The sequence below is a fragment of the Mandrillus leucophaeus genome, unplaced genomic scaffold, assembly GCF_000951045.1.
Source record: "Mandrillus leucophaeus isolate KB7577 unplaced genomic scaffold, Mleu.le_1.0 Scaffold760, whole genome shotgun sequence".
Lineage (NCBI taxonomy): Eukaryota > Metazoa > Chordata > Mammalia > Primates > Cercopithecidae > Mandrillus > Mandrillus leucophaeus.
Genome location: NW_012108253.1, coordinates 1,358,445 through 1,383,056, shown reverse-complemented (window position 1 = coordinate 1,383,056; position 24,612 = coordinate 1,358,445). Strand labels below are relative to the sequence as shown.

The following is a 24,612-nucleotide window of genomic DNA, read 5'->3' as shown; positions in this document are numbered from 1 at the left end:
ATAGCTCTAATCCTGACAAATTCCAAAAGATTTAACTCGGGTATCTTCTCATCTGTAAAGAGAGTCTTTATTCATGTTTCCAAAGAACTTTGGATCATTTCCTGCACTAGTACACATCATACTGTGTTGTAAATGCTTGTTCATACACTTAAATATTCCATGAGTATTATTGAGTTTCTACTATATGCTAGGCACAGTGCTAAGTGTTGAGGTCCAGCAGTGAACATGGTCCCTGCCCACATGGAACTTACATTTTAACTTGGGGGAGGGAAATACATAAATCAAGTAACAGTACCTTTGAGTAAGTGCTATGAGAGTAATAGATGGGACTAATATAAAGAATAAACTTCTGTCTCCAAAGGCCTCCCTGTGGCCATGATAACTTCAAAAGACCTAGTGGAAGAGAAAGTGCCTGCCCTATAAAAGGAGGGCAAAGAATATTATCTTCCCAGGGCTTTTGTTCATGCTATTTCTCCTGCCTAGAAAGGGGTTGGTATCTCTGAGGAACTGAAAGACATCCACTTTGGCTGGGGCATAATGAAGAACAAAGTTGGGAAGGAGTGAGGAATGATGCAAGAGGGGGCTAGCACTAGCGCTGGTGATATAGGCGGAGTTGATGTAGAGCCTTGTGGGAAAGAGGTTGGGATTTAGAAGTATTTTCCTGGGAAGCCACTGTAACATTTTAGGGGTAGGAGATGAATTTTTTTTTTTTTTTTTTTTTGAGACTGAGTCTCGCTCTGTCGCCCAGGCTGGAGTGCTGTGGCCGGATCTCAGCTCACTGCAAGCTCCGCCTCCCGGGTTCCCGCCATTCTCCTGCCTCAGCCTCCCGAGTAGCTGGGACTACAGGCGCCCGCCACCTCGCCCGGCTAGTTTTTTGTATTTTTTAGTAGAGACGGAGTTTCACCATGTTAGCCAGGATGGTCTCGATCTCCTTCTCGGCCTCCCAAAGTGCTGGGATTACAGGCTTGAGCCACCGCGCCCGGCCGAGATGAATCTTTAGATAGTTTATGAAGATCTTTTGTTTGTTTGTTTTCTGCTAAAGAGAATAGATTGGTGGTGGGGCAAGAGTAGAAGTAGAAAGCTAATTTGGACACTTGTAGTAATCTAGGCAAGAAATGACTGTGGCCAGGAGAAAGGTAGCAGCATTAGGGATTAAGATAGAGAGAGTAGATGTAAGCTTTATTTTAGATGCAGGAGTTGCTGATGGATTAGGTAAGTGTGGGTAAGGGCAGTGAGGAAAGAAAGAGAAGAAAAACAAGGATGGCTTCTCAGATTCTGGTTTAATAACTGAGTGACCAATATGACAGCAAGACAGAGAAGGCCTGGGGTAGGTGGGGGACAAGTTTTTTCTGGGGGGTGGGATCCGTAGCCATTCTGTTTTAGACATGTGGAATTTGAGATCTATTTGTGTAGGACCTACAAGACCTCCATAGACCTCTCCTCCAAGCTCCATCTAGGTGAGGCTATAAGGTAGGCAAATACGTGAGGTTGGGGCTTGGAGGAGAGGTCTGGAGATGGAGCAAAGGTGAGTGCCATGAGTACAAGATGGTCTTCACTGCATGGCTGTTGATTACATCACTTGGAGAAAGATGTGCAGATGAGGCATACTTGGAATGAGCTCAACATTTAGAGGTCAGGTAAACTAGGAAGAGCCACAAATGGAGTTGGGTAAGGACTGGCTGTCAAGGTAGGAATAAGACCAGTGAAAAACCAAGGCCTGGGAAGGAGTGGTGGCTCTGCAGAATGATGCTGGGGCTGAACAAACTGCAGGCAGAGAGGTGTTCAGTGGGTTGGTGACATGGATAACACAGGCACCTTGATGAGAGCAGGTCTAGGGGTCTGGTTGGGAGGGGCAGACTGCTGTGGTTGAAGGATGAACTCAGAAGTGAGAAAGTGGATGTGGCATGCATGGACAACTTCATAGAGAAGATCAGCTATCAAGGGGAACTGACAAATTGGATGTAGCTAGTGCACTCTGAGGGATTACAGAGGATTTCTGTTTGTGTTTAAAATGGGAGATAAAAGCATATGCTTAAACCATATGGCTGTAATGAGGGGAATGATCAGTAGAAAGAGAGATTTGTTGCTGGAGACTGCCCTAATAAATAAATCAGCAATATCCTTGAGAAAGTGAGAGGCACGGTACAAAACACACCTGTTTTTCCTTCTAGGCTGGGAGCTGCTTAAACAAAGACCATGTTTTTATTAATCTTAAATCCTTAGTTCTTGGCACATAGTAGGTACTGATTGAGGTTTTGGATGAGGACATACACTTCACACTTACTCCGTGCCCAGTACCTTGTTGGATGATGTACCACGGGGCATAGAGAAGTCAGAAGACAGTGGCCCTGCCTTCAAACCATGAACTCATTAGCTGAGGTAACCTGAAGCAGATGAGACAGGAGATGATTGGGTGTAAGTGGGAGATGAATGAGCACAGGCTGACTTTGCAAAGGAGATTTACTGCAAATGGATGGAGAGAAATCAGAGGAGAGAGTAGGGAAAGGAAGGCAATTCACATGAAGAGACCAGTCGGAGAGAAGGTACAGATTATAATTTGGAAAATACCTTGGCAGAGAATTAAATTAAATAAATGTATTTGATTGGCATTCCTCTTTCCTACCCAACACACACAATTAGCTTGTCATCATAAGCCTAATATTTTGTGGTTTCTATGTTATACCTTTACTCTTGAAGTTCCCTAGATTGCATTACATGATTTTGGCAGGAGAAACATATAATTTTATTGGTTTTGGTTGTTGTGACTAGAGAGGGTGGAGAAATGGGTAACCGTATCTTTTCTCCTACATTCCCAGTATGCCTTAAGTCCAAGCTATCAGTCAGGGGAATATTTGCTTTATATAAATAATACACAATAGAGCATGCAAAACAAAATATATTTCCAGTAATGTCGTATATTTCACTCATGATAAACTGGAGAATATGAAAATATATTTAGAATCCTTAGACCTTGTATGACTCGTTTGTCCCATCAAATTTGTTTTCTGAGCCTGTCGTGGGGACCCTCATCTCCTTCCTTGCTTAGGGCACTTCTGGTGGTGACTGATGAACAGAAAAGGGCCTCATGAGGAGGTATTAGGAACCAGGTGAATCAGGGGGAGTTAGAGCCCAGAAGATTCTCAGTTTGGGTAATCAGTTATTGAATAGTCTATGAATGACTGTATAAATGAACCTATAACTCTAAAGATCTGAATTTCTGATTTTACCCATATATAATTCTGAAAATAACATCCGTCATCCAAATCAAATGTATGAAAATATACAGCCTGGGCAACATAGTGAGATCTCATTTCTACTAAGAAATTTTAAAAACTAGCTGGGTGTGGTGGTGCATTCCTATAGTCCCAACTAATGGGAGGATCACTTGAGCCCAGGAGTTTGAACTTGCAGTGAGCTGTGCTCACACCACTACACTCCAGCCTGGGTGACAGAATAAGACCCCATCTCAAAACACACAAACATATGTGTGTGTGTGTGTGTGTGTGTGTGTATGTATGTATATGTTATCAGCTCTTATAGTCAAGAGAATGCAGGTTGGAAAAAAATGAAGGATTTAAATTAAAATTTGTAGTATTTACATGTCATATTTTCTCCCCATCTCCTGTCTCCAAATATATATTAGGATGTTTCTCTCTCCCTCTCTCCTTCCCTTCTAAGATGACATTTTCTCCTCATTAAATATGGAAAGTTTAATTCAAAATATAGAGAACATGTAAAGTATAAAGAAGAAAATGTAAGTTAAATTTAAAAATCACCCCAACTCAAATCGCTGTTATCGTATGTTTTGTTAACATTCCAATCTTTGCTATAGATTGTCCTTGGAGGCCTCACCTCTCAGACAGTGACAGCCCTACGGGTTGAACTAGGGAAGGGTTTAGAGCCTCAGTGTTGTCATCTGTTTTCTCAGGGTTGTCTGTGATGGCAGTTCTCTTCAGGAAGTTGTTCTGTGTTACAGCCTTCAGCTTTTCGACTGTCAAGAACCTTGACTGTTCTCCAAAACAAAGCTAGATTTTTTTTTTAGTATTAAATGATATTGTTAATACAGGTATGAGGTATGAAAATGGGAGGTTATTATGGAGAAAGCTGATGAAATAGGAGTTTATATATAAACAAGACAAAGGTAGTTGCTGTGTTTTGGTAGTCTCTTCACTTTGCAAAGCAGTAGGTAGCCTTTTGTTGTGGTGTGGCTTGCAGCATTAAAGCATGTGCCATTCTGGAGACAGTTGCCATGTTGCATAGGCTGAGCACTGGAATTGAATTTTAAATCAATTAGTGTAAGTACATTAAAATATAATTTTTTGTGTTAATAGTTTATCATGAGATTTGCATGGAGAGTTGGTGTGTTTGTTATCTAGTTTGCTATTTCTTGCTGCCACATATAACTATTTTCTGAGTCTTGTGCAAATCAAATGCATATAGTGCAAATGCTGAATCAGCACTAGTGCTGCCTGCTTGTGAGAGACATGTCTTGCTTTTGTTTTGTTTTGGGATTTTGGTTTACCTTTTGTGGTACTTATTTGGACAACAAATCCTCTGTCTTTCTGTCTGTGTAACATTCTGTGTGTGTGTGTATGTGTATGTGTGTGTGAGCTGGTGCCCGGTAACAAATACAGTGATGTGGCTCCTTGCTGTCATTTAACTACAGGCAGAAAACAACTTCTGTAGAGTGGATTCTCCTCTCACTCATTATTTGTATGCACAGTGTCAGCATAGATAAGAAACAGTTCCTACCTTCTGGAAATTTAGTTCTTACAACTTTATATCTTATGGAAATGAATAAACTTGTTTCATGAGACTCCTTTAGCTCCTGAAATCTCAGTTAAAAAAGAAAAATGAGAACTGTAAAAAAGTGGAGCTACTTGAAAAGGCCCCGCCGGACACGTTGGCAGGTTGGTTCGCACAGATGTCTGCCCTAGCTGCTGCCTCCCTTACTTTCTGATTGATTTCCCCTTAACTAACTGAGTGTGAATGTCCACTGTTGTTTTTCAAGTAAAATGGAGGCTCTGGTTTCCAAATCGACCATCAAGATGAATTTATTTCTTTTGGTAATTGTAGACTGCCAGCTTCCTGTTTTTAATCCCACCAGCTTCCGGTCAAAGATTTTTGCCATATTTTCTTCCTGTGTTTGAGTAGCTAAACCCCCTATGTATCATCAAAAGAGCATGGTCTGCAGTTTTATGGAGACAAAGCAAGAATTTTAAAAGAGAAATGTGATCCTAGATAAGGTCAGACGGAAGTCCAGCTTTCTGTGTCCAAGGTTTACCTAATTGAGTTGAATAATGGCTGAATCTACTTCTGACAGCCTTGCTGTTTTTTTGCATAACATCTGCTTCATTGTCTTGATGTAGACAGAATATAACGCCATTAAAATGCCAGATGATGGTTTTGAACCAAGATGAACCATTCCATATTTCCAGATTCTGTAATATCACTTTAATTATAATGTCTTCTCAAACATGGTTACCCCAAGTTATTAAAATAATGGTTCTTAATCACAGGTTCCTTTGGGTAAAATAGACAAAAATCATGCTACATTTGTAGATCTTGTGCATTTACATGGAATTTGAAGAAACTAATGACATCTGACATGAATTAGGTAAACAGGCATACCTTAGAGATACCACGGGTTTGGTTCCAGACCATTGCAGTAAAGTGAGTCAAGAACTTTTTGGTTTCTCAGTGCATATAAAAGTTATGTTTACTAAAGTATGCAATAGCATTATGTCTAGAAGAATATATATACCTTAAAAATACTTTGTTGCTAAAAAATGCTAACAGTCACCCGAGCCTTCAGTGAATTGTAATGTTTTTGCTGGGGAAGGTTTTGCTTGTGTCCATGCTGATAGCTGCTGTGACTGTCAGGGTGGTGGTTGCTAAGGGTTGGGGTGGCTGTGGTAATTTCTTTCTTTTTTTTTTTTTTTTTTTTTTTTTTGTAATGGAGTTTTGCTCTTGTTGCTCACGCTAGAGTGCAGTGGCACGATCTCGGCTCAGTGCAACCTCCGCATCCTGGGTTCGAGCTGTTCTCCGGCCTCAGCCTCCCAAGTAGCTGGGATTACAGCCTGTCCTTTGAAGCTTTGAAGCCTGAGATTGACTTCTCCCAGCTAAGAAGGTCCTAGATGACATCTTCTTCCAATAGGAGGCTCTTTCATCTACATTGAAAATCAGTTGTTTAGTGTAGCCATCTTCATCAATGATCTTAGCTGTATCTTCTGGATAACTTGCTTCAGCTTCTTCATCAGCACTTGCTGCTTCATCTTGTACTTTTACGTTATGGAGACAACTTATTTCCTTAAACCTCATGAACCAACCTTTGGTAGCTTCCAACTTCAGCTTCCTCCCCTCTGTCAGCCTTCATAGAACTGAAGAGAGTTAAAGCCTTGTTCTAGATTAGGCTTTGGCATAGGGAATGTTTCATTCCAGACCACTAAAACTTTCTGCATCTTGGGAATAAAGCTGTTTCACTTTTTCATCATTCACATGTTCATGGAAGTAGCGCTTTTAACTTCTTTAAATAAGTTTTCCTTTGCATTTGCAATTTTGCTAATTCTTTGTTGCAAAAGGCCTAACTTTCAGCCTGTCTCGGCTTTCCATGTGCCTTTCTCACTAAGCTTAATTGTTTCTAGCTTTTGATTTAAAGTGAAGAGATGTGCGACTCTTCCTTTCACTTGAACACTTAGAGGCCATTGCAGGGTTATTAATTGGCCTAAATTTCAATATTGTTGTGTCTCAAGTAATAGGGGGGCTTGGTGAAAGGAAGAGAAAGAGAAATGGTTGTCAGTGGAGCAGTGAGATCACACACACTTTTAAGTAGCTAAGTTTGCTGTCTTATATGGGTGTGATTCATGGTCCCCCAAAACAGTTACAATAGTAACATCAAGGATCACTGATCACATCACCAAAACGGATATAATAATAATGAAAAAGTTCGAGATATTGTGAGAATTACCAGAATGTGGCACAGAGACAGGAAGTGAGCACATGCTGTTGGAAAAATGGCGCTGACAGATTCGCTTAATGCAAGGTTGCCACAAAACTTCAATTGGCAAAAAATGCAGTACCCGTGAGGCACTCACAATACCTGTGAGTATAATACAATAAAATGAGGTATGTCGGAACCTGATTATGCCATAGTCATAAAACTTACAAAGAAGTAGGAGGAATATTTTCCATGCTGACAGAATGTTTGTACTTAAATGATTTGATACGTATTTGAGGTTTTCTCCAGGAGTAGAACCCAACCAGGCAACCTCTCAGGCCCTAGCATATTTTATCTGGAATCCATCCATTCAATCAGAAAATGTAAATAACTGGGAACATTTTCTTCCAGTCTCTACAAGGTGATTGAAATTCGTAAGAATGACTGAGAGCATTGTATGTAGCAGAGTGCCTTGAAATCATTAAAGATGAAACTATATTCAGTATGAGTTAATATATTTATTTCACCACCTCTCACCCACGTCCTGTCATGGTTTTGGGTGACTGACACGCTGACACCCTTCCTCACAGCTCATGGCCCCTTTACCTCTACACCACTTCCACTTGTTTTTGTGGCCACATGACCTCATCATCTCCTGGAACAGCTTATTCCATGGTGAAAAAGCAGTTTAGCCCTCCACGTCTGACTACAGCCTTTCACTTCCTCTCCCTTGGAAGTACCAGTATTTGGACTTTTTCAAGGCCTCCAGACTGGGGATGGCTTGGCTTTCTCTTCTTCTGCCACCCCCGTCCTGCCTTCCTGTCTGTTCTTAACTGCTCAGCCCACAACATCCATGACTTCATCTAGGCCTTATCAATATCCTCTGCTCCTTCTTTCCCCACTGTTTTTCTGACACACGCACCTGGAAATCCTGTATCCTGCAGCAAGCCAGCTGCGCACCTCTCCATATACATTTGGGCTGCTTAGGGCTGCAGGAGAAAATCCCACAGCTATTTAGCCCTGAACCACCAAGAATCCATGACCTTCACTCTCAGCTGGACTCTTGGAAAGTTCTGTTTTATTTCTCAAGCTATGTTTTCTATTTCTCAATTTTGTAGAAAATTGAGAGCAAATACCTACACAGGCAGATATTTGTTCACAGTGCCCATCTAATCATCATGTACTCCTCTGTTTATAGTCTGCCATGGCTCCTCATTGCCCTGAGAATAAAATCTAAATCCTTTTATTTGACCTGTGAGGCTCACCATGGCCTGGGATTTTGCTTAGCTCCCCAGATTGTTCTGTTTACTCCTCTCCTTATTACACATCATTTGCCAACTATTTTGAACTAGATTGAGTTTCTGGTAAGCATGGGCTTTCTCATCTTTGGGGGTGTGCTGTTCCTTTATCTGAAACACTTTCCTGGCCCGTAGCTCACACCTCCTCTTGCCATGCTTCACCTGATTGTCTTTTTTTGCCCTCTTATGGGTCTTAGCAGAGAGATATCTTATACCAAAGAGCATTTCCAACTCTCTACGTCCCACCCCTTCTCCTCGCCAGGGAATAAGCTAAGTGCCCCTTCTTTGCCCGCGCTTCCACCCTGAACTTTCCTTGTGTTAGTTCTCTTCCACTAGTGCCTGGTTATTGGTCTGTTTCTCACAGTAGACTGCTAGCTTTGCGAGGGCAGGGGTAGCATCTGTGTTTAATCATGGTTGTATGCCTAGTACCTGGTTTTGGGTCTTGGCACTCTGTAGATCTTTCATAAAAAATTTTTGAGTGAATTAATGAATTTATAAACTATTCATTAAGCGATTACTCTGTGATAACTAACGATGGTATCAGTTAACATACATTGACATTACCACACACCAGGGATTCTTTTTTTTTTTTTTTTTGAGAGAGAGTCTCCCTCTGTCATCTAGGCTGGAGTGCAGTGGTGCAATCTAACTGCAGCCTCTACCTCCCATGCTCAAGCAGTCCTCCCACCTCAGCCTCCTGAGCGGCTGGGACACAGGCACATGCTACCACACCTGGCTAATTGTTGTAGTTTTTGTATAGATGGTGTTTCGCCATGTTGCCCAGGCTGGCCTTGAATTCCTGGGCTCAAGTAATCACCTGCCTTGGCCCCCCAAAGTGCGGGGATTACAGGCTCAGCCCTGGGGGTGTTATTCTAATAACTTTATAGGTACTATTATTATTTTTTTCTCACAATAACTCTATGGGATAACATCTCAGAAACTGACAAATTCAGAAATGTGTCAGTTCCTGAATAAGGAAACTTTGGCATGGTTGGCTGTACTTTTAACCACTACTCTGACTTGTCTCTGCATGTGTGGGCAAGAACTTTGTTAGGTTCTGAAGAGGAAGATGGGGGGTTGGGAGGAGCTGCACATGTTCTCTGCCCCAGAAGAATCATGGCCCAGGGGAAGAGATAGCAAAAGGAACAACTATTCCAGTATGACTTGATCAGTTTCTTGATGGACATCTGTGCAAGGCACTATAGAAAGACAGAAGAGATTTTTACTTTAACTAATTGAAAATTAGTAATTTATGTTTGGTATACATGTAATCTAGTAATTCATTAAGTGGAACACACTTTTCAAACTATTCTAACAAAATCTAACATTATAAAACTATAACATGGAGACTATATTGCTAAATACCTTTCATCTACAAAGGAAAGTTATAGGGATTTATTGTTATGTTTTCTAGATTTCCAGCTCTCTAGTGCTCAAAAAATAAAATTATATTTACTGAAATTGAAGTGACACTCATCTTTGTTTAAAGAACAGGAATGTGACAAAATTTATTTCTATGTGCAGTTGAAAAATGTGGTTTGTGAAATGTGTTGTTGTTGATCTTACAGGAGAATCATGAAAAAAGTCTCCATGGAGCCGCCTGAGCGCCTGGCTAGTCTCCAGGCTCTGTGGGACAGCCAGACCGTGGCTGAGCAGGGCCCCTGTGGTGAGCATGCATTTTCAAACTGAAATGTGAATAGCTGGATGGATATCCCTCTGCCAGGAAGTTAAGTCTATTCCTAGTGTGCTACTGTAAAGGTGCAATTAGTTTCAAGGTGTAATTAGCAGCGCACAGACTTTAGATTGGTGGACAAAAGTCCTATATTTAAGCTGTATTGCATCCTGCTATGTACTTACTATAGAACAGGGAGGAGAATCTTTGCTGTTTTCCCCCCTAAAAAGGAAAAGGATAATCAGTATTGTCAACATTGGCCATATTTAAGCTTTAAAATTTTAATTTAAAAATCATTTTGCCAAAGACCTGTCAGTGTTTTTGTTGTATGTTTCAGGTGGATTTTCTCAGATGTATGCCTGTGTTTGTGACTGGCTTGGATTTTCTTACAGGGAAGAAGTACAATGGGTAAGAATGTCTGTGTACGTGTGCGTGAGCACACACACTCCTGGAAAATATGGTAATATTTGACTGGCTTATTTTTCTTTTTTTCCCTTCATTTATTTTTCACTTAAAATCTTCATTTCTCAGATTACATAAAAACCTGACATTGTCATCGTCTAATTCTCACTGTCTCTCTTGCTTCCCTGGTCATCTGCATGGACTGATTACATGACTGAATTATATTTCAAATAGGATGTGGATACAATTTATCTTACCCAAGACACCAGGGAATTGAATTTACAAGATTTTAGTCACCTTGACCACAGGTAAGCTCGCTCCCTCTCTCCCTCCCTCCCTTCCTTCCCTCCCTCCCTTCCTTCCCTCCCTCCCTCCCTCCTTCCCTCCCTCCTTCCTTCTGTCCTTCCTTCTTTCCTTCCTTCCTTTTTCCTTTCCTTTCCTTTTTTCCTTTCCTTTCCTTTCCTTTCCTTTCCTTTCCTTTCCTTTCCTTTCCTTTCCTTTCCTTTCCTTTCCTTTCCTTTCTCCTTTCCTTTCTCCTTTCCTTTCTCCTTTCCTTTCTCCTTTCCTTTCTCCTTTCCTTTCTCCTTTCCTTTCTCCTTTCCTGCAGTTCTCTGTTGGCACTTAGGTCTGTACATTATCTCCAAAGAATTGTTTTATAAGAGGAATCAGGACAATCTAAGAATCTCTAGATTTTTGCCTTTCAAGTTATAGTTTCAAATATGTTTATCACTGTGGATTACTTATGGAGGTGCATGTGTGTATCCAAAATCCAGAGTTCATAGTTAGAAAATGTGCTGAATTTTACCATAAAAACAGTATAATTCTTAGGTTCATATATCGGCCTACAAAAGTCTGTCTATTCTACCCTGTCTATAAAATGTAGTATTATTTTACCTAATTCCATTTAGAACATCTTTTCAAGTAGGAACTTCCATACTGAAATTCTAAGATATGACTTTTAGTTCAGAGTTTCTTTATGAATTGGGCATTGGTAGGGTGTATGTGTGTATGTTGGTGAAAATCAGTTTGCCAGTATCTGCCATGTGATAGTGATAATAAAGTCATGAAACCTGTTACAAGTTATTTGAGAAACTTTGAGGTTTAAGATCTTGACTTGAATATATTTAGGAGTATGGCTTATGAGATTCAGGCCTCAGAGAAAAGCTTCATTTGCTCCCCATGTCTCTTAACAAGAGCAGACCTGGCAAATTTATTTTGCTCTCTGACAGTCGAGCCCGGCCCTGTTCCAGAATGTCTGGGAGTTTATCTTGCCTATCCCAATCTCTTCAGCCCTGGATATGCTGCTACCTATTGTAGGTAGGCAGAGGTCAGCCCCCTGCTTAATAAACTCCAACCCAATACATCTTTTCCCTCCGATTGGAATTGAGAGAGAAATCTGGGATTCTAGCTATATCACTTGTGCCACTTGGACAACTGGAGTGTCACAGAGGATTGTTGTTGCCCATATGTCGTCTCAGCACCAGCATCTTGCCCCCCAAAATACCGTTTTGAATTATTTTTCCACCTACCTGGCAGGAAATCCAGAATTGCAGTGTGGTCCCTGAAGAGCTCTAGCCAACTGAATCGGGCAGGGAAAAAGTATACTAGCTGGAAATACCTCGTCTTCACGCAGCCTGGGTCTACGGAAGATGGTGAAGCAGGCTCAGCTGTGTCTGTAGTTGTGGCTGATGTACCTCAAGCCTCCATTTCTCAGGCAATTTTTTTTTTTTTTTTTTTTTTCCCTGCTTAGAGCAGTTCTCCTTCTTCCTATAAGTGAGGCAACTTTATACTTTCAAATTTAGGCAAGATGTTTCCTGTGTAGCTCATAAAAAAGTGAACTGAGAAAGAAAAAGGGAAAATATTTTTCTTCGTAAGTATTTTCCAATAAAACAAGAAAATTGCATGTAGAATAAGATAGAACTTCACAGTCATCCAGTGTTTGGTCTCAGCATTTTTGGTCCCTTTACAAATCTTAAAAATGATTGATCTTTGCTTTTTGTGGGTCAAAACATCGGTATTTGCAATATTATAAATTAAAACTAAAATTTGAAATATTTATTAATTTAAAAAAATGACACTAATAAACGAAACCATTACGTACTAACATAGTACCATAGCACCATGGTACCATTTTTATGAAAAAGTAAATATATTTTCCAAAACAAAAATAAATCAGCAAGAAGAGTGGCATTGGTTTATCTTTTTGCAGATCATTTTAATGTTTGACTTAATAGAAGACAACTGGATGCTCATATCTACTTCAGCATTCACAAAATTGTGGTACGTTGTTTTGACTGAAGTATAAAAAGAAAATCCAGCCTTAAAGATGTGTAGTTAGAAAAGGAAGTATTTTCAATAGCCTTGTCACATAGTTGTGGCTATTCTTCCTTGGTACTTCACCACAACTCAGTAAGTGGTGGTTTCTTAAAGATAAGTTGCAATGTAGAATCAGAACCGTATCAATGAACTTTTTTTAATTTTTTTACATTAAAGTCTGTTTGGTCTATCTTATCCTTCCACTGGGTCTTATCCATACATAATTTTGTAGCATTGTACATTGGTAACTTAGAAAATATTGGTTCATCGAGTTATACATAGTTTTCAAGTATCTTCCTCTTGTACAATAGCAAAAGAAAAAAGAAAGACATTTGATAACTATCATCACTGATCTTATAAAACTTTTAAAAAATACTTCAGAGCTGTCGAGCTCATAGTAGCAGATAAAAGTTTTCCAAAATTTAAATTTTTGCTTGAAAGATACAATTTTACTATTGGAGAAAAACAAAACAAAACAAAACAAAAAAACCATAGTATCAGGTGAAGTTATATCTTTAAGTGACCAGATTACTTCTTACATTTTAGAGGGAATGTCTACCAAATCCCAAATCTAAATAACTGTATATTGTCATTTTTTTGTGATGGCCCACTGAAAAAAAGGAGCTAGTTCTGCTTAAAATGCAACTATCACACAAACACTTTACATTGAGACAGTGATCACTTTGATATATAGAGGAACATCTCATTTTGAACGTACTTCTCATTTTGTTACACAGGATATTAAAACGTTTGTACTTAAGAGCTAAAATTTAATAAAATGAGTAATGTTTACTGCTTCACTGAGGACATTCTAAAATGAAATCGACGTTTGTTTAAAAAAGTAGGAGCTTATGCCAGTGAAGACGCCCGCCTGGGCTTGTGCTCAGGTGCTAGCAGTTTTCCTCACCATTGCTTTTGTACCTTCCACGCAAAGGTCAACACAGTGAAAGGATAGGTTTGTTTTAGTGTTGTTATGAAAACAATTTTGAACCTGTGAACCTCCTGAATGAATCTCAGGGTCCCCAAGGGTCCATCCTTGGAGAACATCTGGCCCATGGGAGTGAAGACACTATAGGGCAGCTGGAGTGTTTTTTTTTTGTTTTTTTTTTTTTTTTGACTTACTTTATTATGCCATAATGGTTTTTATACCATTGGTAGGTATGTATAGGGTCAGTGCTAAACTTTTCAACTAATCCATGTTTAATTCGGTCTCATCCAGCAACTAACCCACCATGTTTAATTAATCTGTAGGCAAAGGGAAACTATATTTAAATAAGCCACTAAATACAGTTACCTGAAATATGTAGCATGAGAAATTTGTCAAACCTTTTAGAAAAATTATTTACTAATTCTTTAGTTGGAGAATTTTCATTTCATCAGTAAAGACTGCATTAGTGGGGCAGACCCAAATAATCTACTTTTCTTGCCTAATTAAGGGGCTAGAAGGACATTTGTCGTTATTGAGACTCTAGTGGAGGATTTGGAAAACTTTTTTTTTTTTTTTGTCAAGGACCAGATAGTAAATATTTTAGACTTTATGAGCCAGACAGTTGCTGTTGCAATTATACAGTTCCACTGTGGTAGCTTAAAAACAGACCTAGACAATACATGAATGAGTATTTCTATGTTCCAATAAAACTGTATTTGCACAAACAGGTGTCATGGGCTGTAGTTTGCTGATACCTGCTCTAGATCAGCCGCCTCTAATGTGAAATGTATGTATCTAGAGAAAAATCCAAGGTGGGCTACAAAAAAGTAGTGGAACTTTGTATTTATTATTGACTCATTTTAACATTTCTCCTTGTTTTATAATATGTGTGTAAATATTACTATTGTAGTCTTTGGAATGCAATAACTAAATATTAAAAAACAAGATGGTACTCAAATTTTTTTTTTACTGTTTTTTACTAGTTTTACTATTAAAATTAGAGCCAGGTTATATATAAAGAGACTGCTCTCAGTCCTTTTAGATGGGCTTTGATAGTATTTCGCTAATTGAATTACATTTTATTAGCTGAATATTTCGATGTAGTAGAAACTTGAACATGCTAATTCATGGAGACATCAGTCTGCACTTAAATGGCACAGTTGTAGGATTCATTGTGGCATAAGTTGATGTGATGTGTGTGGGTTATTCTCTTAACCTCTACTGGTATTTTTCTCATTGAGGTGTGAGATACAGAGAAGAGGAATTAGAAAATGTGGAGGTGTCAGAGAAGACATTAAATGGGCTATGTGTTGAGCTGGAGTTTGTTAGCAAAAATGGGGAGACATTCTCATATGTATACATTAATTTTCCCTCTATGACAATTAGTTCCTATGTTCCCTTTTTGAGCATATTTGAACATATGTCCCCTATTTGAACATAATTCAGATACAAGCGCGCAACCGTGTTTGCCACTTATATTTATTAAAATTAGATTCTGCATGCATTTGTATGTCAAGATCTGTGAACTTCATATTACAGCTAGAGTTCCTTGTAGAAAGCTGTACTTATTTCATAGAGTCAATAAAAAAACTCTTCTGACTGGCCATCATCCAAAGCTTTTTTTATTTTATTTTATTTTATTTTTTGAGGCGGAGTCTCGCTCTGTCACCCAGGCTGGAGTGCAATGGTCGGATCTCAGCTCACTGCAAGCTCCGCCTGCCGGGTTTACGCCATTCTCCTGCCTCAGCCTCCTGAGTAGCTGGAACTACAGGCGCCTGCCACCTCGCCCAGCTAGGTTTTTTTTGTATTTTTTAGTAGAGACGGGGTTTCACCGTGTTTACCAGGATGGTCTCGATCTCCTGACCTCGTGATCCGCCCGTCTCAGCCTCCCAAAGTGCTGGGATTACAGGCTTGAGCCACTGCGCCCGGCTAGCTTTATTTTTTCATTCCACTTTTTCTTGCCATTATATTTAGTCTTCCTACTTAGAAACATCCATTTGTAACAGTCCTTAAAACTATCAGTGCTTCTGGAATGGAAATTCACTGAGGGCTAGGCTGTGTCTGTCTTGCTCATGCTCTGTGATGTGATACTCTACAGTCAAGCCATTGTCCCAGAATAAAGGATTTTTAAGGGACAGTGAGTGATCTGCTCTGGTGGAGAATCCTGCGAGGTAGGATTATTTCTAGAAAGCCTGTCAGATTACTCAAATATTGTTTACTACCCTGCTCAGGTCGGCAGTTACAGCTTTAATGACATTCTTAACCCCATTTTGCTTGAAGCCATGGCTAAATTCTATCTGGATTCTTATACAGTTCCATTTGTTTCTTTTAGTTTACTCATCCAGGTCATTATTTTCTTCTGCCTAGAGGTTTGTAACTACCATTTTCCCAGGACCAGTTCAGATTCAAAGCCGGGGATTTGAGTCATGGGAGAGGCACTGATGTTAATGTCACAGGTCTGAGAGGATGAAACATGGTTTTGGCACCTTGCTCATCTGAAGCACAGAGATGGAGGAAGCAACATTCTGTCTGTGTGGGACCCCATCACCACACGTGAGACATGGTTTTAGAAGGTCCAGGTGTGGTGACAGGGCAGTGCCTTGGTCATTCTTCTGTCACCAAGAGCCCCTACTACTGTCCTCACCCCTCTGATTTGCCTAGGATTTGCTCTTCTTCAGACATAGGCCCAGTGTTAGGACACTGTGCCGCTTATATCATGTGATCTATAGCCACAGGAACCGAAGGATGGAGAGGCAGGTGCATCGTCCTGTCCTGGGGCTGCTTTATCAGTCATCCAGCTTGCTGTTCTCTTTTCAATGTGGACTTGGCTTCCTGTTTCTATATATCTTGCTACTTCCCTAAAACCAATTAGATCTATCTAGGTGCTTCATGGTAATTTGTAAGCAATTTGAATGTTGTGATAATGTTTTCTTATTTATTTACTATGGTTCTATCAGAACTGAATCTAGGACCAGTCCCTCTGTTGTTGCTGAATAAGCATTCAGGAATAAGGATGACAGTGATCATGCTAGATCTAGCCAGTTAATCTCTGGAGAACCGTAATTAGGAAGTACTTGGAAAAATGCCCACTCCAGTTGTTATTTATAAAATGTCCAGTTGGCATCTTATTTAAGTATATTCTTTCCGTTTGTTCTGTTTTAGGTTATCAGTAGGCCAAAAAAAGCATAGATTGAAAATTTGTTGTAAATTTCTCATGGGATTTCTCAAAGGTCTGTGAGCTGACATGTTAAAAAATTTAATTACCCTGTAATTTGGAGTGGTAGGGAATTATGAAGGTAGAGGTACTGGTGCCAAGAAGAAGAAAATATATAGCTATAACTACATTGATTTCTCGTGTTCCTGGAAGATGTTAAAGAGGAGCTAATCTCATGAATTGTTTGAAGACTCCATGACATGCATCATTGAGCTTCAACTTGGCTCACAAGAGTCCAGGCAGCAGATTCATGCTTTTTTGTGTTGTCATATTTCTTACTGATCAAGGTGACATTCTTGAGTGTGATACTATCAGGAAAGAGTTCTGAGTGTGGATTATGTCTGGCAAGGTTGTCCTGAGGACACTGCTGTCATTCTTTTCCTAATCAAAGATCCATCTTTTTTTTTTAATTCCTTGTCTCATTTATAAAAGCATTGCTGTTTGGTGAGTGGAATCAGGTGTGAACACCATTGGCTTCTGTTTCCAGTCCTGAATTTCTTGAAATAGTTCTGTAGGCCAATAGTCCTCAACCTGGGTGAGATGAATTCTAAGGAACGAATAAGATGATGATATGTTGGGGATGTGACGCTAATAGTAGAACTTGATTTTTGTCTAATTTTTCTTATTCATTTTATTTATGCATGTGTGTATGTTTTATACTGAGCTTAATATATTAGTGCTGCAGTACATGTGTATGATTTATAGATTAACACATTTTTTAGAGGGGGGAATATTCAAAATTCTTTGCTGTTGGGGATGAATGATAAAAAAATGTAGAGACCACTCATTTAGACCTCTAGGAATGTCCTCATCTGGGAACTGTTTTAGGTATTTACATCCTTCCCAGAGTTGATGAGTGGTTCCACTAATGATTTAATAATATACAGGACATATAAGTTAGGATAGCAGGAAGGAATAGCTCATTTGTGACATTCTTAACTTTTTAAAACTCTCCAACTCCCATTTCCAAAATAGATGGAATGGAGGAAAGTCTAAATTATTCCCAGAAAGGCTATCAAATGAATATGTCAAATGAATATGCTCTGAGTTTTACCAGCCTTTCCATGAGAGTGCATAATCTATTGTGTGCATGCATGGAGCATGAAGAGTGGCAAGGCTGTGCATTCTTGCATTAAAACACCTCCTTTGAGCCTTTAAATGTTTATAAGATTTATTAGAGGGAAATCTTCACTCCTGTGGTAGGTGGATATACTAAGAATAATCATGATGTTGTTCATTGAATTACTGCTCTATTTGTGCTTTTCTCACGTTGCAGGTTGTGGGACTTGCTAGATGTCCTTAACATCCGTCAGTTATTTTTGTTCTTTAACACTTTCCTGGTATATTTAACACTGTGTTTACACAGTGTTTTAAAAATTTCAGAGAGATGGCAGGCAAGGGAAAGGGAGTAAGGAGGGAAATTTGTATTGATAATAATAACTAGGAAAATTAAATTCTTATAAAGTCATACAGATCAAAAAGATGGGATCAAACTAGGTAATCTAGGTTTAATGGGTTATCTAGAATGTAGAGTAGCAAAGAATTTGGCAAGAGATCTAGACTCTCAATCCCTTGCCAACTTCTTTGTTTTTGCATTTTAACTTTTTATTATAAATTAGCCCCCACATATTAGCAGTTTATTTTTGAGGTTCAGAAAAAAAGGGGATGGTACAGTTGAAACTTCAGAATACATCTTAATACTCTGCTAAAAATACAAAAAATTAGTCAGGCGTGGTGGCATACGCCTGTAATCCCAGCTACTTGGGAGGCTGAGGCAGGAGAATTGCTTGAATTGGGAGGCAGAGGTTGCAGTGAGCCGAGATCCACCACTACGCTCCAGCCTGGGTGACAGAGCGAGACTCCGTCTCAAAAAGAAAACAAAACAAAACTTTAAAATCAGAAACCAAATGATTCGTTAATTGTGATGGAAGGGGTTTTCGATCCTTTGATCTGAAAACCTGTGGATATACCATCCTGGTTTCCTCTGTAGAGTATGAAGACTTTTTTGATGGTATGGAAGGCAAGTTAGTCATGAGTGAGATGACAGCACAGTGGTTAAGACACAGGATCATGAGTCACACTGGCTGCTTTTGAATCCTGGCTCTGCCTCAGCTAGCCTTGTAACTGTGCATACATCAAACTTCCCTGTGCCTTTGGAGTGTTCATCTGAAAATGGGGTTAATAATTATACCTCTCTTCTGGGGTAATTATGAAGACTATATGGATAAATATATTTAAAGCACTTTGTATTAGTACATAAAAATGTTCAAATAAATGCTTGCTATTTTCATATCTTTTAAAGGTCTTCCTTTTTAAAAAATGAACAGTTATCTAAAGTGACAAGTTTTCTTAATTGAAAAAAAGTAAAGTTAGTGAATCCCTATGTTACAGAAAATTTTGGATTTCCTGAGACTAGTTCATGGTTTTTTTTTCTGTGGTACTCTTTATCAGTTTTATGATGGCTTTTTCTTCTGGAAAGGTATAAGAGAAAAACTTGATTCTTTTGAGTTTTAAGGGGAGGTTTCTATTATTCTGAAGTGTCAACTGACACGAGAAATAGGGATCCCAACTTTTTCTTTTTTTTTTTTTTTTAAAGACAGGGTCTTGTATCACCCTGTCTTGACCTCCTGGGCTCAGTTGATCCTCCCACTTCATCCTTAGTAGCTTGAGACTACAGGCATGCACCACTATGCTTGGCTAATTTTTATATTTTTAATTTTTTACATTTGATTTATGATTTATTTGTAAAGACGGGGTTTCACAATGTTGCCCAGGCTGGTCTTGAATTCCTGGGCAAAAGCTATCCACTTGCCTCAGCTTCCCAAGGTGCTGGGATTACAGGTGTGAGTCACCACACCTGACCTGGATCCCAACATTTTTTACACTCCTCAACAAGTCATTAGACTAATAACAAAACCAAAAAAACTCTATGTATAATAAATTTACAACAGGAAAAAGTTAGTGAATATTAACTGTCTCATCTCTCTTCAGTGTCATGTAAGAAATGACTGTGCGACGTGGCTGTAAAAGATGTTAATACTGGATCCTTCTCCTCAGGGTTTGTAGTCTTAAGATGTTTTTGCTACCATTTTAAGGAAATGATAGAAGTAATGTTTGGAAATATACAGGAGAATGCTGTGTTGCCATGTTGACAGGACTCATGAGAGGGTTCTCTCAACTGTTATCACTTCTTTTAAGGCTGACTTTACTTTTCAGATCAAAGGTTCCATCATAATTAGGAGTTTCTTAGGATGTCAAAGCAAAACACAGTGGGGAATGTAAAATAAATATGATGAACTGGTGATGGTAAAAAGTTGTTACCACTTCCAACTAAGAGAAATCAGTTAATATGACAATGGCTGATGTTTGGAAACCTTTCCTCTTAAGTCAATTAATTGCATCAGCACTTACTGAAAACACGAGGAAGGATCGGTCCTGCCATAAACTCCACCAGGGAAAATCAGGTAGTCCTTTGCAGTGAGTTGGTATCAGCACAGCAGTAGGGAGGCCCATGCAAATGTCAGATTAAATATTTATTCATGATCTGTTTATGTGCTCACTTATTACTGCGTCCTAAGAAAGCCATCCAGGAAGATGAACTCTCAGAAATGAGGTTAGTTACCTACTGTCTTGTGTATTTTGTATTTTCTATTAAAATGAGACCTCATCAGAGTCTTGATTATTACTGGCTCCGTAATTTTTTTATTGTATGCAAACTTGTTTGTCCCATGCAGGCCTGAGTCTCCCTGATCCTTGGTCTTCATGTTTGTTCTGGCTGTCATGGTGACTTGATGCCCAGAGAGTAGTAAATTCTAGGGGTCCTGAATGTCTCTCTAGACTAGACCTTGCCTCTTACATAAAGCGTTTGCTGAAGTACTTCCTGAGCACTTGGTCTTACACTGTAGGCTCCTCATTCTCAGCATGTTGCGGCCAGGCTGAGAGGTATTAAGTATCTAAGAAATTGAGGTTTTACATGTTGGTATGTGTAGCTATAATGTATTAACTTTTGTTTCTGTTTTGTATTCTAATGTATGAACATTCCATAATTTATCCATTCTGCTGAATGTTTGTCAGACATTTTGGTTAGTGTATTGTCTGTTATCTGTAATGCTGTTAAGGCCATCCTTGTACTTGTCTCCTTACAGAAAAGTATGCAGATATATACCAAGATGGAAATCTTTGTAAATTTAACTACTATGTCCACCATTTAACGCAAGAAATAGGCTACTACCTCTCCTTAAAAGACTTACATATATCAATTTTCAATCACGGTTCCCTCCTTCTTCACCTGCCCTGCCCAGTTATAATAATGGTTCCGGTAATCTTTGTGTTCCTTTATAGTTTTATCACAAAAGTATACCTATTTTGATTGGCATTACATTACTTGCATCTATAAATCAATTTGGAAAAAATTACTATTTTGCCTTGGTCCTTGTTCTAGCCTCTGAACCCACACCCACCTTCTGCCTTAGACTCCTGCTATATCTCTGATACATCATGTCTGCATTGTGGAGACTGTTACCTTGCCTCTGATAACTCCCACTGATGTTGCAGAAATTAACTTTCTGAAACATTTCTGTTCAAAAGTTTTCTATGACTGCCTTGCATGCATGCAGTCAAGCCTCCTAACTGTAGCTTTCAAGCCTCATTTCTAGGTGCTAAGTGTTCTGGTTATCTATTGCTATGTAACAAAGCCCCTCAAACTTAATGGCCACAGCAAGAACAGTCAGGAATCACAATGAAGCGTTCCTCATTCACGTGTTTGGTGCTCGATGCTGGCTGTCTGCTGCAAGGCAGCGCTGCATTCCATGGGTGAGCTTGCCATGAGAGGGAGCTGGATAGAGCTGTATTATTACCTCTTCTAATCTAGCCTTGACAGTCCTGTAGTTTGAAGGACATCCGTATTGTTCTTAGTTTCTGGTAATTATGAACATAGCTCTTAAAAATAAATAATTGTCTACATTTTTATGTGAACATAAATTTTGATTTTCCTTGGGTAATTTCCTAGAAATGGGATTGCTGGATCAGATGTCAAATATCTGTTAAACCTAAATAAGATGCTGTCAAACTGTTTTCTTCATTGAGTGTATCATTTTGCATCCTCATCGGCCACATTTGAGAGTTCCAGTTGCTCTGGGTCCTTATTAGCAACTGGTATTGTCAGGTTTTTTAAAAACTTTTTTTTCTCTTTTTTAAACCGTGCATCACTTTTTGGTTTTTCCTTAATGCATTTTTCTAATGGCTAAAAACTGTGAGCATCCATTCATATGCTTATTTGCTGTATATATATCTTACTTAGTGAAGTGTCTGTTTAGATCTTCTGCCCGTTTAAAAAAACTGAGGTAATTGTTTTTTATTTTTGATAGTTCTTTATGCATTTTGGATGCAATTCTTTTTTCAGAAATGGGATTTGTAAATAGTTTCTGTCAGCATGTGGCTTATCTTTTTCTTCTTTTAACATCTTTTATAGAGCAGAAGTTTTTAATGTTGAATAAAGTCCAGTTTATCAGTTTTTTTTATTTTCATATTGTGCTTTTCGGAGCTCTAAAAACTCTTAGACTAAGCCATACCTGACTTTGTTGCCCATTTCTTCTGCTTAGAATATGTGTCTCATCCCACTCTGAGGGCTCAGTAACATCCTCTTTCTCAACTTGGTTGTCTTGATTAGCACCCCTTTTATTTGCACACATAGTATTTTGTATTCCCCCTACCTCACTAGGGCTTGTTTCACTGTATTATGGCTGCTTTTTCCTTCCTGAGTCTCCTGCTAGGCTCTGCCAGGCCATCAGTCTTACAGGGCAGGGACCATTTTCTGTGTTCATTTCTGCACCAGGCCCAGTGATTCATGCACGATGGCTGGCATTTGTTGAACATAAGAATGGATGGAATTGCTGGATATGCTCAGGTTCCCATGCCATTGTATATGCTATTCCTAATTTCTTAAAATACTCTGTCTCCCTGGCTGGTTGGTTTCCTTCTGATCTTTGAAGCCGGTGAACCATTCCCCATTTACTTCAGGCTGAATTACTTGCTGTCCTACTGTGCTCTTAGGGCTTTTTGTTTGTTTGTTTTTTAACATTTTCCCTATTCAGCACATCTCCTATTGTATTACAGATAGTTGAGTAGGAGTTTTTCTTTACCATTGGAGTGTGATAGAGGAATAAGAGCTATGCTTCTTTTTCATCTCTTAGCTCTCAGAGCCTAATAACCCTGCCTAGTACTAAGGACTAAATAAATATCTACTGAATATAATATGTGATTGTCTCCTTCTAGTTGTTTTTTAGCATAAAAAGCCTAGGCATTAACACAATTTAGAGAACCATGGTAGGCAAACCATGCCAATATACTTAGTCTCCATCCTCCTCATGAATAATTTTTTCTAGAGCAAAATTTTGTTTATATCATCCATAGACGATTTAATTTTGTAAAATAGATTATGCATATGAATCATAGAGCAATTTTAAAACATAATAATTTTGTTAGAAGAAATTAATATCACCTTTAATGCTAACACGGTATCCTTATGACGTTTGGTTGTATTTCTTTCTTAAGAAAAGTCTATATTTGTTAGCATTTGTATCTTTTTTATATGTAGATTTTATTAATCCCAATTCTTGATTATATCACACAAATGTACACTTTAGAATGCTGTATACCTTAAAAATTTAATATTGAACAATAAGCATTTTTAGTGTTAAGTATTGTCGTATGTAGAGATGATGCTGTTTTACCCACTGCCTTCATGATTCTGTGAAATGATGTGCCCTTCAATTCCTGAAAATGACTTCATCTATGACAAAAGCCAGTTATACTTCAAATCAGATCATGTGACAGACTACACAAAAAAGTCGTTCCCAAGTATGGTCACTCCTGGACATTAAATCCACAAAAAAGATGCGATGAGACTGCTTTGCCGTAGTTCTGAATGTTGAAATATACATGAGAACTCTCAGCGTGGGCTTTGGGGACTCTGTAATAAGGTGGAATCACCGTTAGAGAAGCTACAACCTGTAATTAGGCAACAGGGAGAGATACAGGGCCTTGTTCTGAGCCCAGAGAGCATGTCAGTGGAGGGGCACGAGGCGAGTGAAGACCGTAAAATAACTATTGAAAGTGTTGTTCTCCTTTTTAATCTAAAACTTAAAAAAAAAATTTAAACTTAGGCAAAGTTAGTAAAGAGGCTTGTCAGTAGAAAACCTGGCATGTGGAAACACATGACTGAGCCTACCTATTTCTCTGGATTTTTTTTTTTTTCTACTACCTGTGGGCACTCATCTCATCTTTTTAAAGCATGTCGATTGAAACTGCAGACACATGGTGCTTCAGAGCCAGGGTTCTGACTGCAATTCTGTCCCTTTGGCCTAGTTTCACTTTATTTTCTGAGCATCTGTTCCTTCATCTGTAAGATGTAAACAACAGTAACTCCTGGGGTTGTTTTGAGATTTAAACGAACTGGCCTATGTAGAGTGCCAAGCACAGGGCCGACACCCAGAGCGATGAGATAATATTAATTCTCAGACCTCTTTCCACCTTCTGCCTTTCTTTTCTATTTCAGTAAAAATTTGAGTATCTGCTACTTGTCCTGCACTGAGTATAAAACTGCTATTACCTCACTAAAGCTAAAAAACTGAAGTAGACAAAGGCTTGGTTTTCAAAGAACTTAATAATTGGGGGTGGTAAGGATGCTTAAAGCAACAAAATATAATATAAGATAGAATGAATAAATGCTAAAAAGGGAGGTGGGGTTTGACCAGGGGAGGACTTAAGGAGGTGAGGATGTGTGATAGTAGTGGCATTTAAGGACACACAAATTTTCATAACAGAGCAGTAAAAGATTATTCTGAA

At 38.9% G+C, this 24,612-nt stretch overlaps 1 protein-coding gene across 2 annotated transcripts in view; it reads left to right on the top strand.

Annotated features, from left to right (window-relative positions):
• Nucleotides 1-24,612, top strand: part of LRRC16A (leucine rich repeat containing 16A) — a 371,092-nt gene that overhangs the window by 178,230 nt on the left and 168,250 nt on the right. For both annotated transcript variants that reach the window (XM_011966488.1, XM_011966487.1), the window contains exons 6-8: nt 9,804-9,901; nt 10,245-10,315; nt 10,544-10,617. In XM_011966488.1, coding sequence (XP_011821878.1) covers nt 9,804-9,901; nt 10,245-10,315; nt 10,544-10,617 — 243 coding nt within the window. The remainder of the gene's footprint in view (nt 1-9,803; nt 9,902-10,244; nt 10,316-10,543; nt 10,618-24,612) is intronic.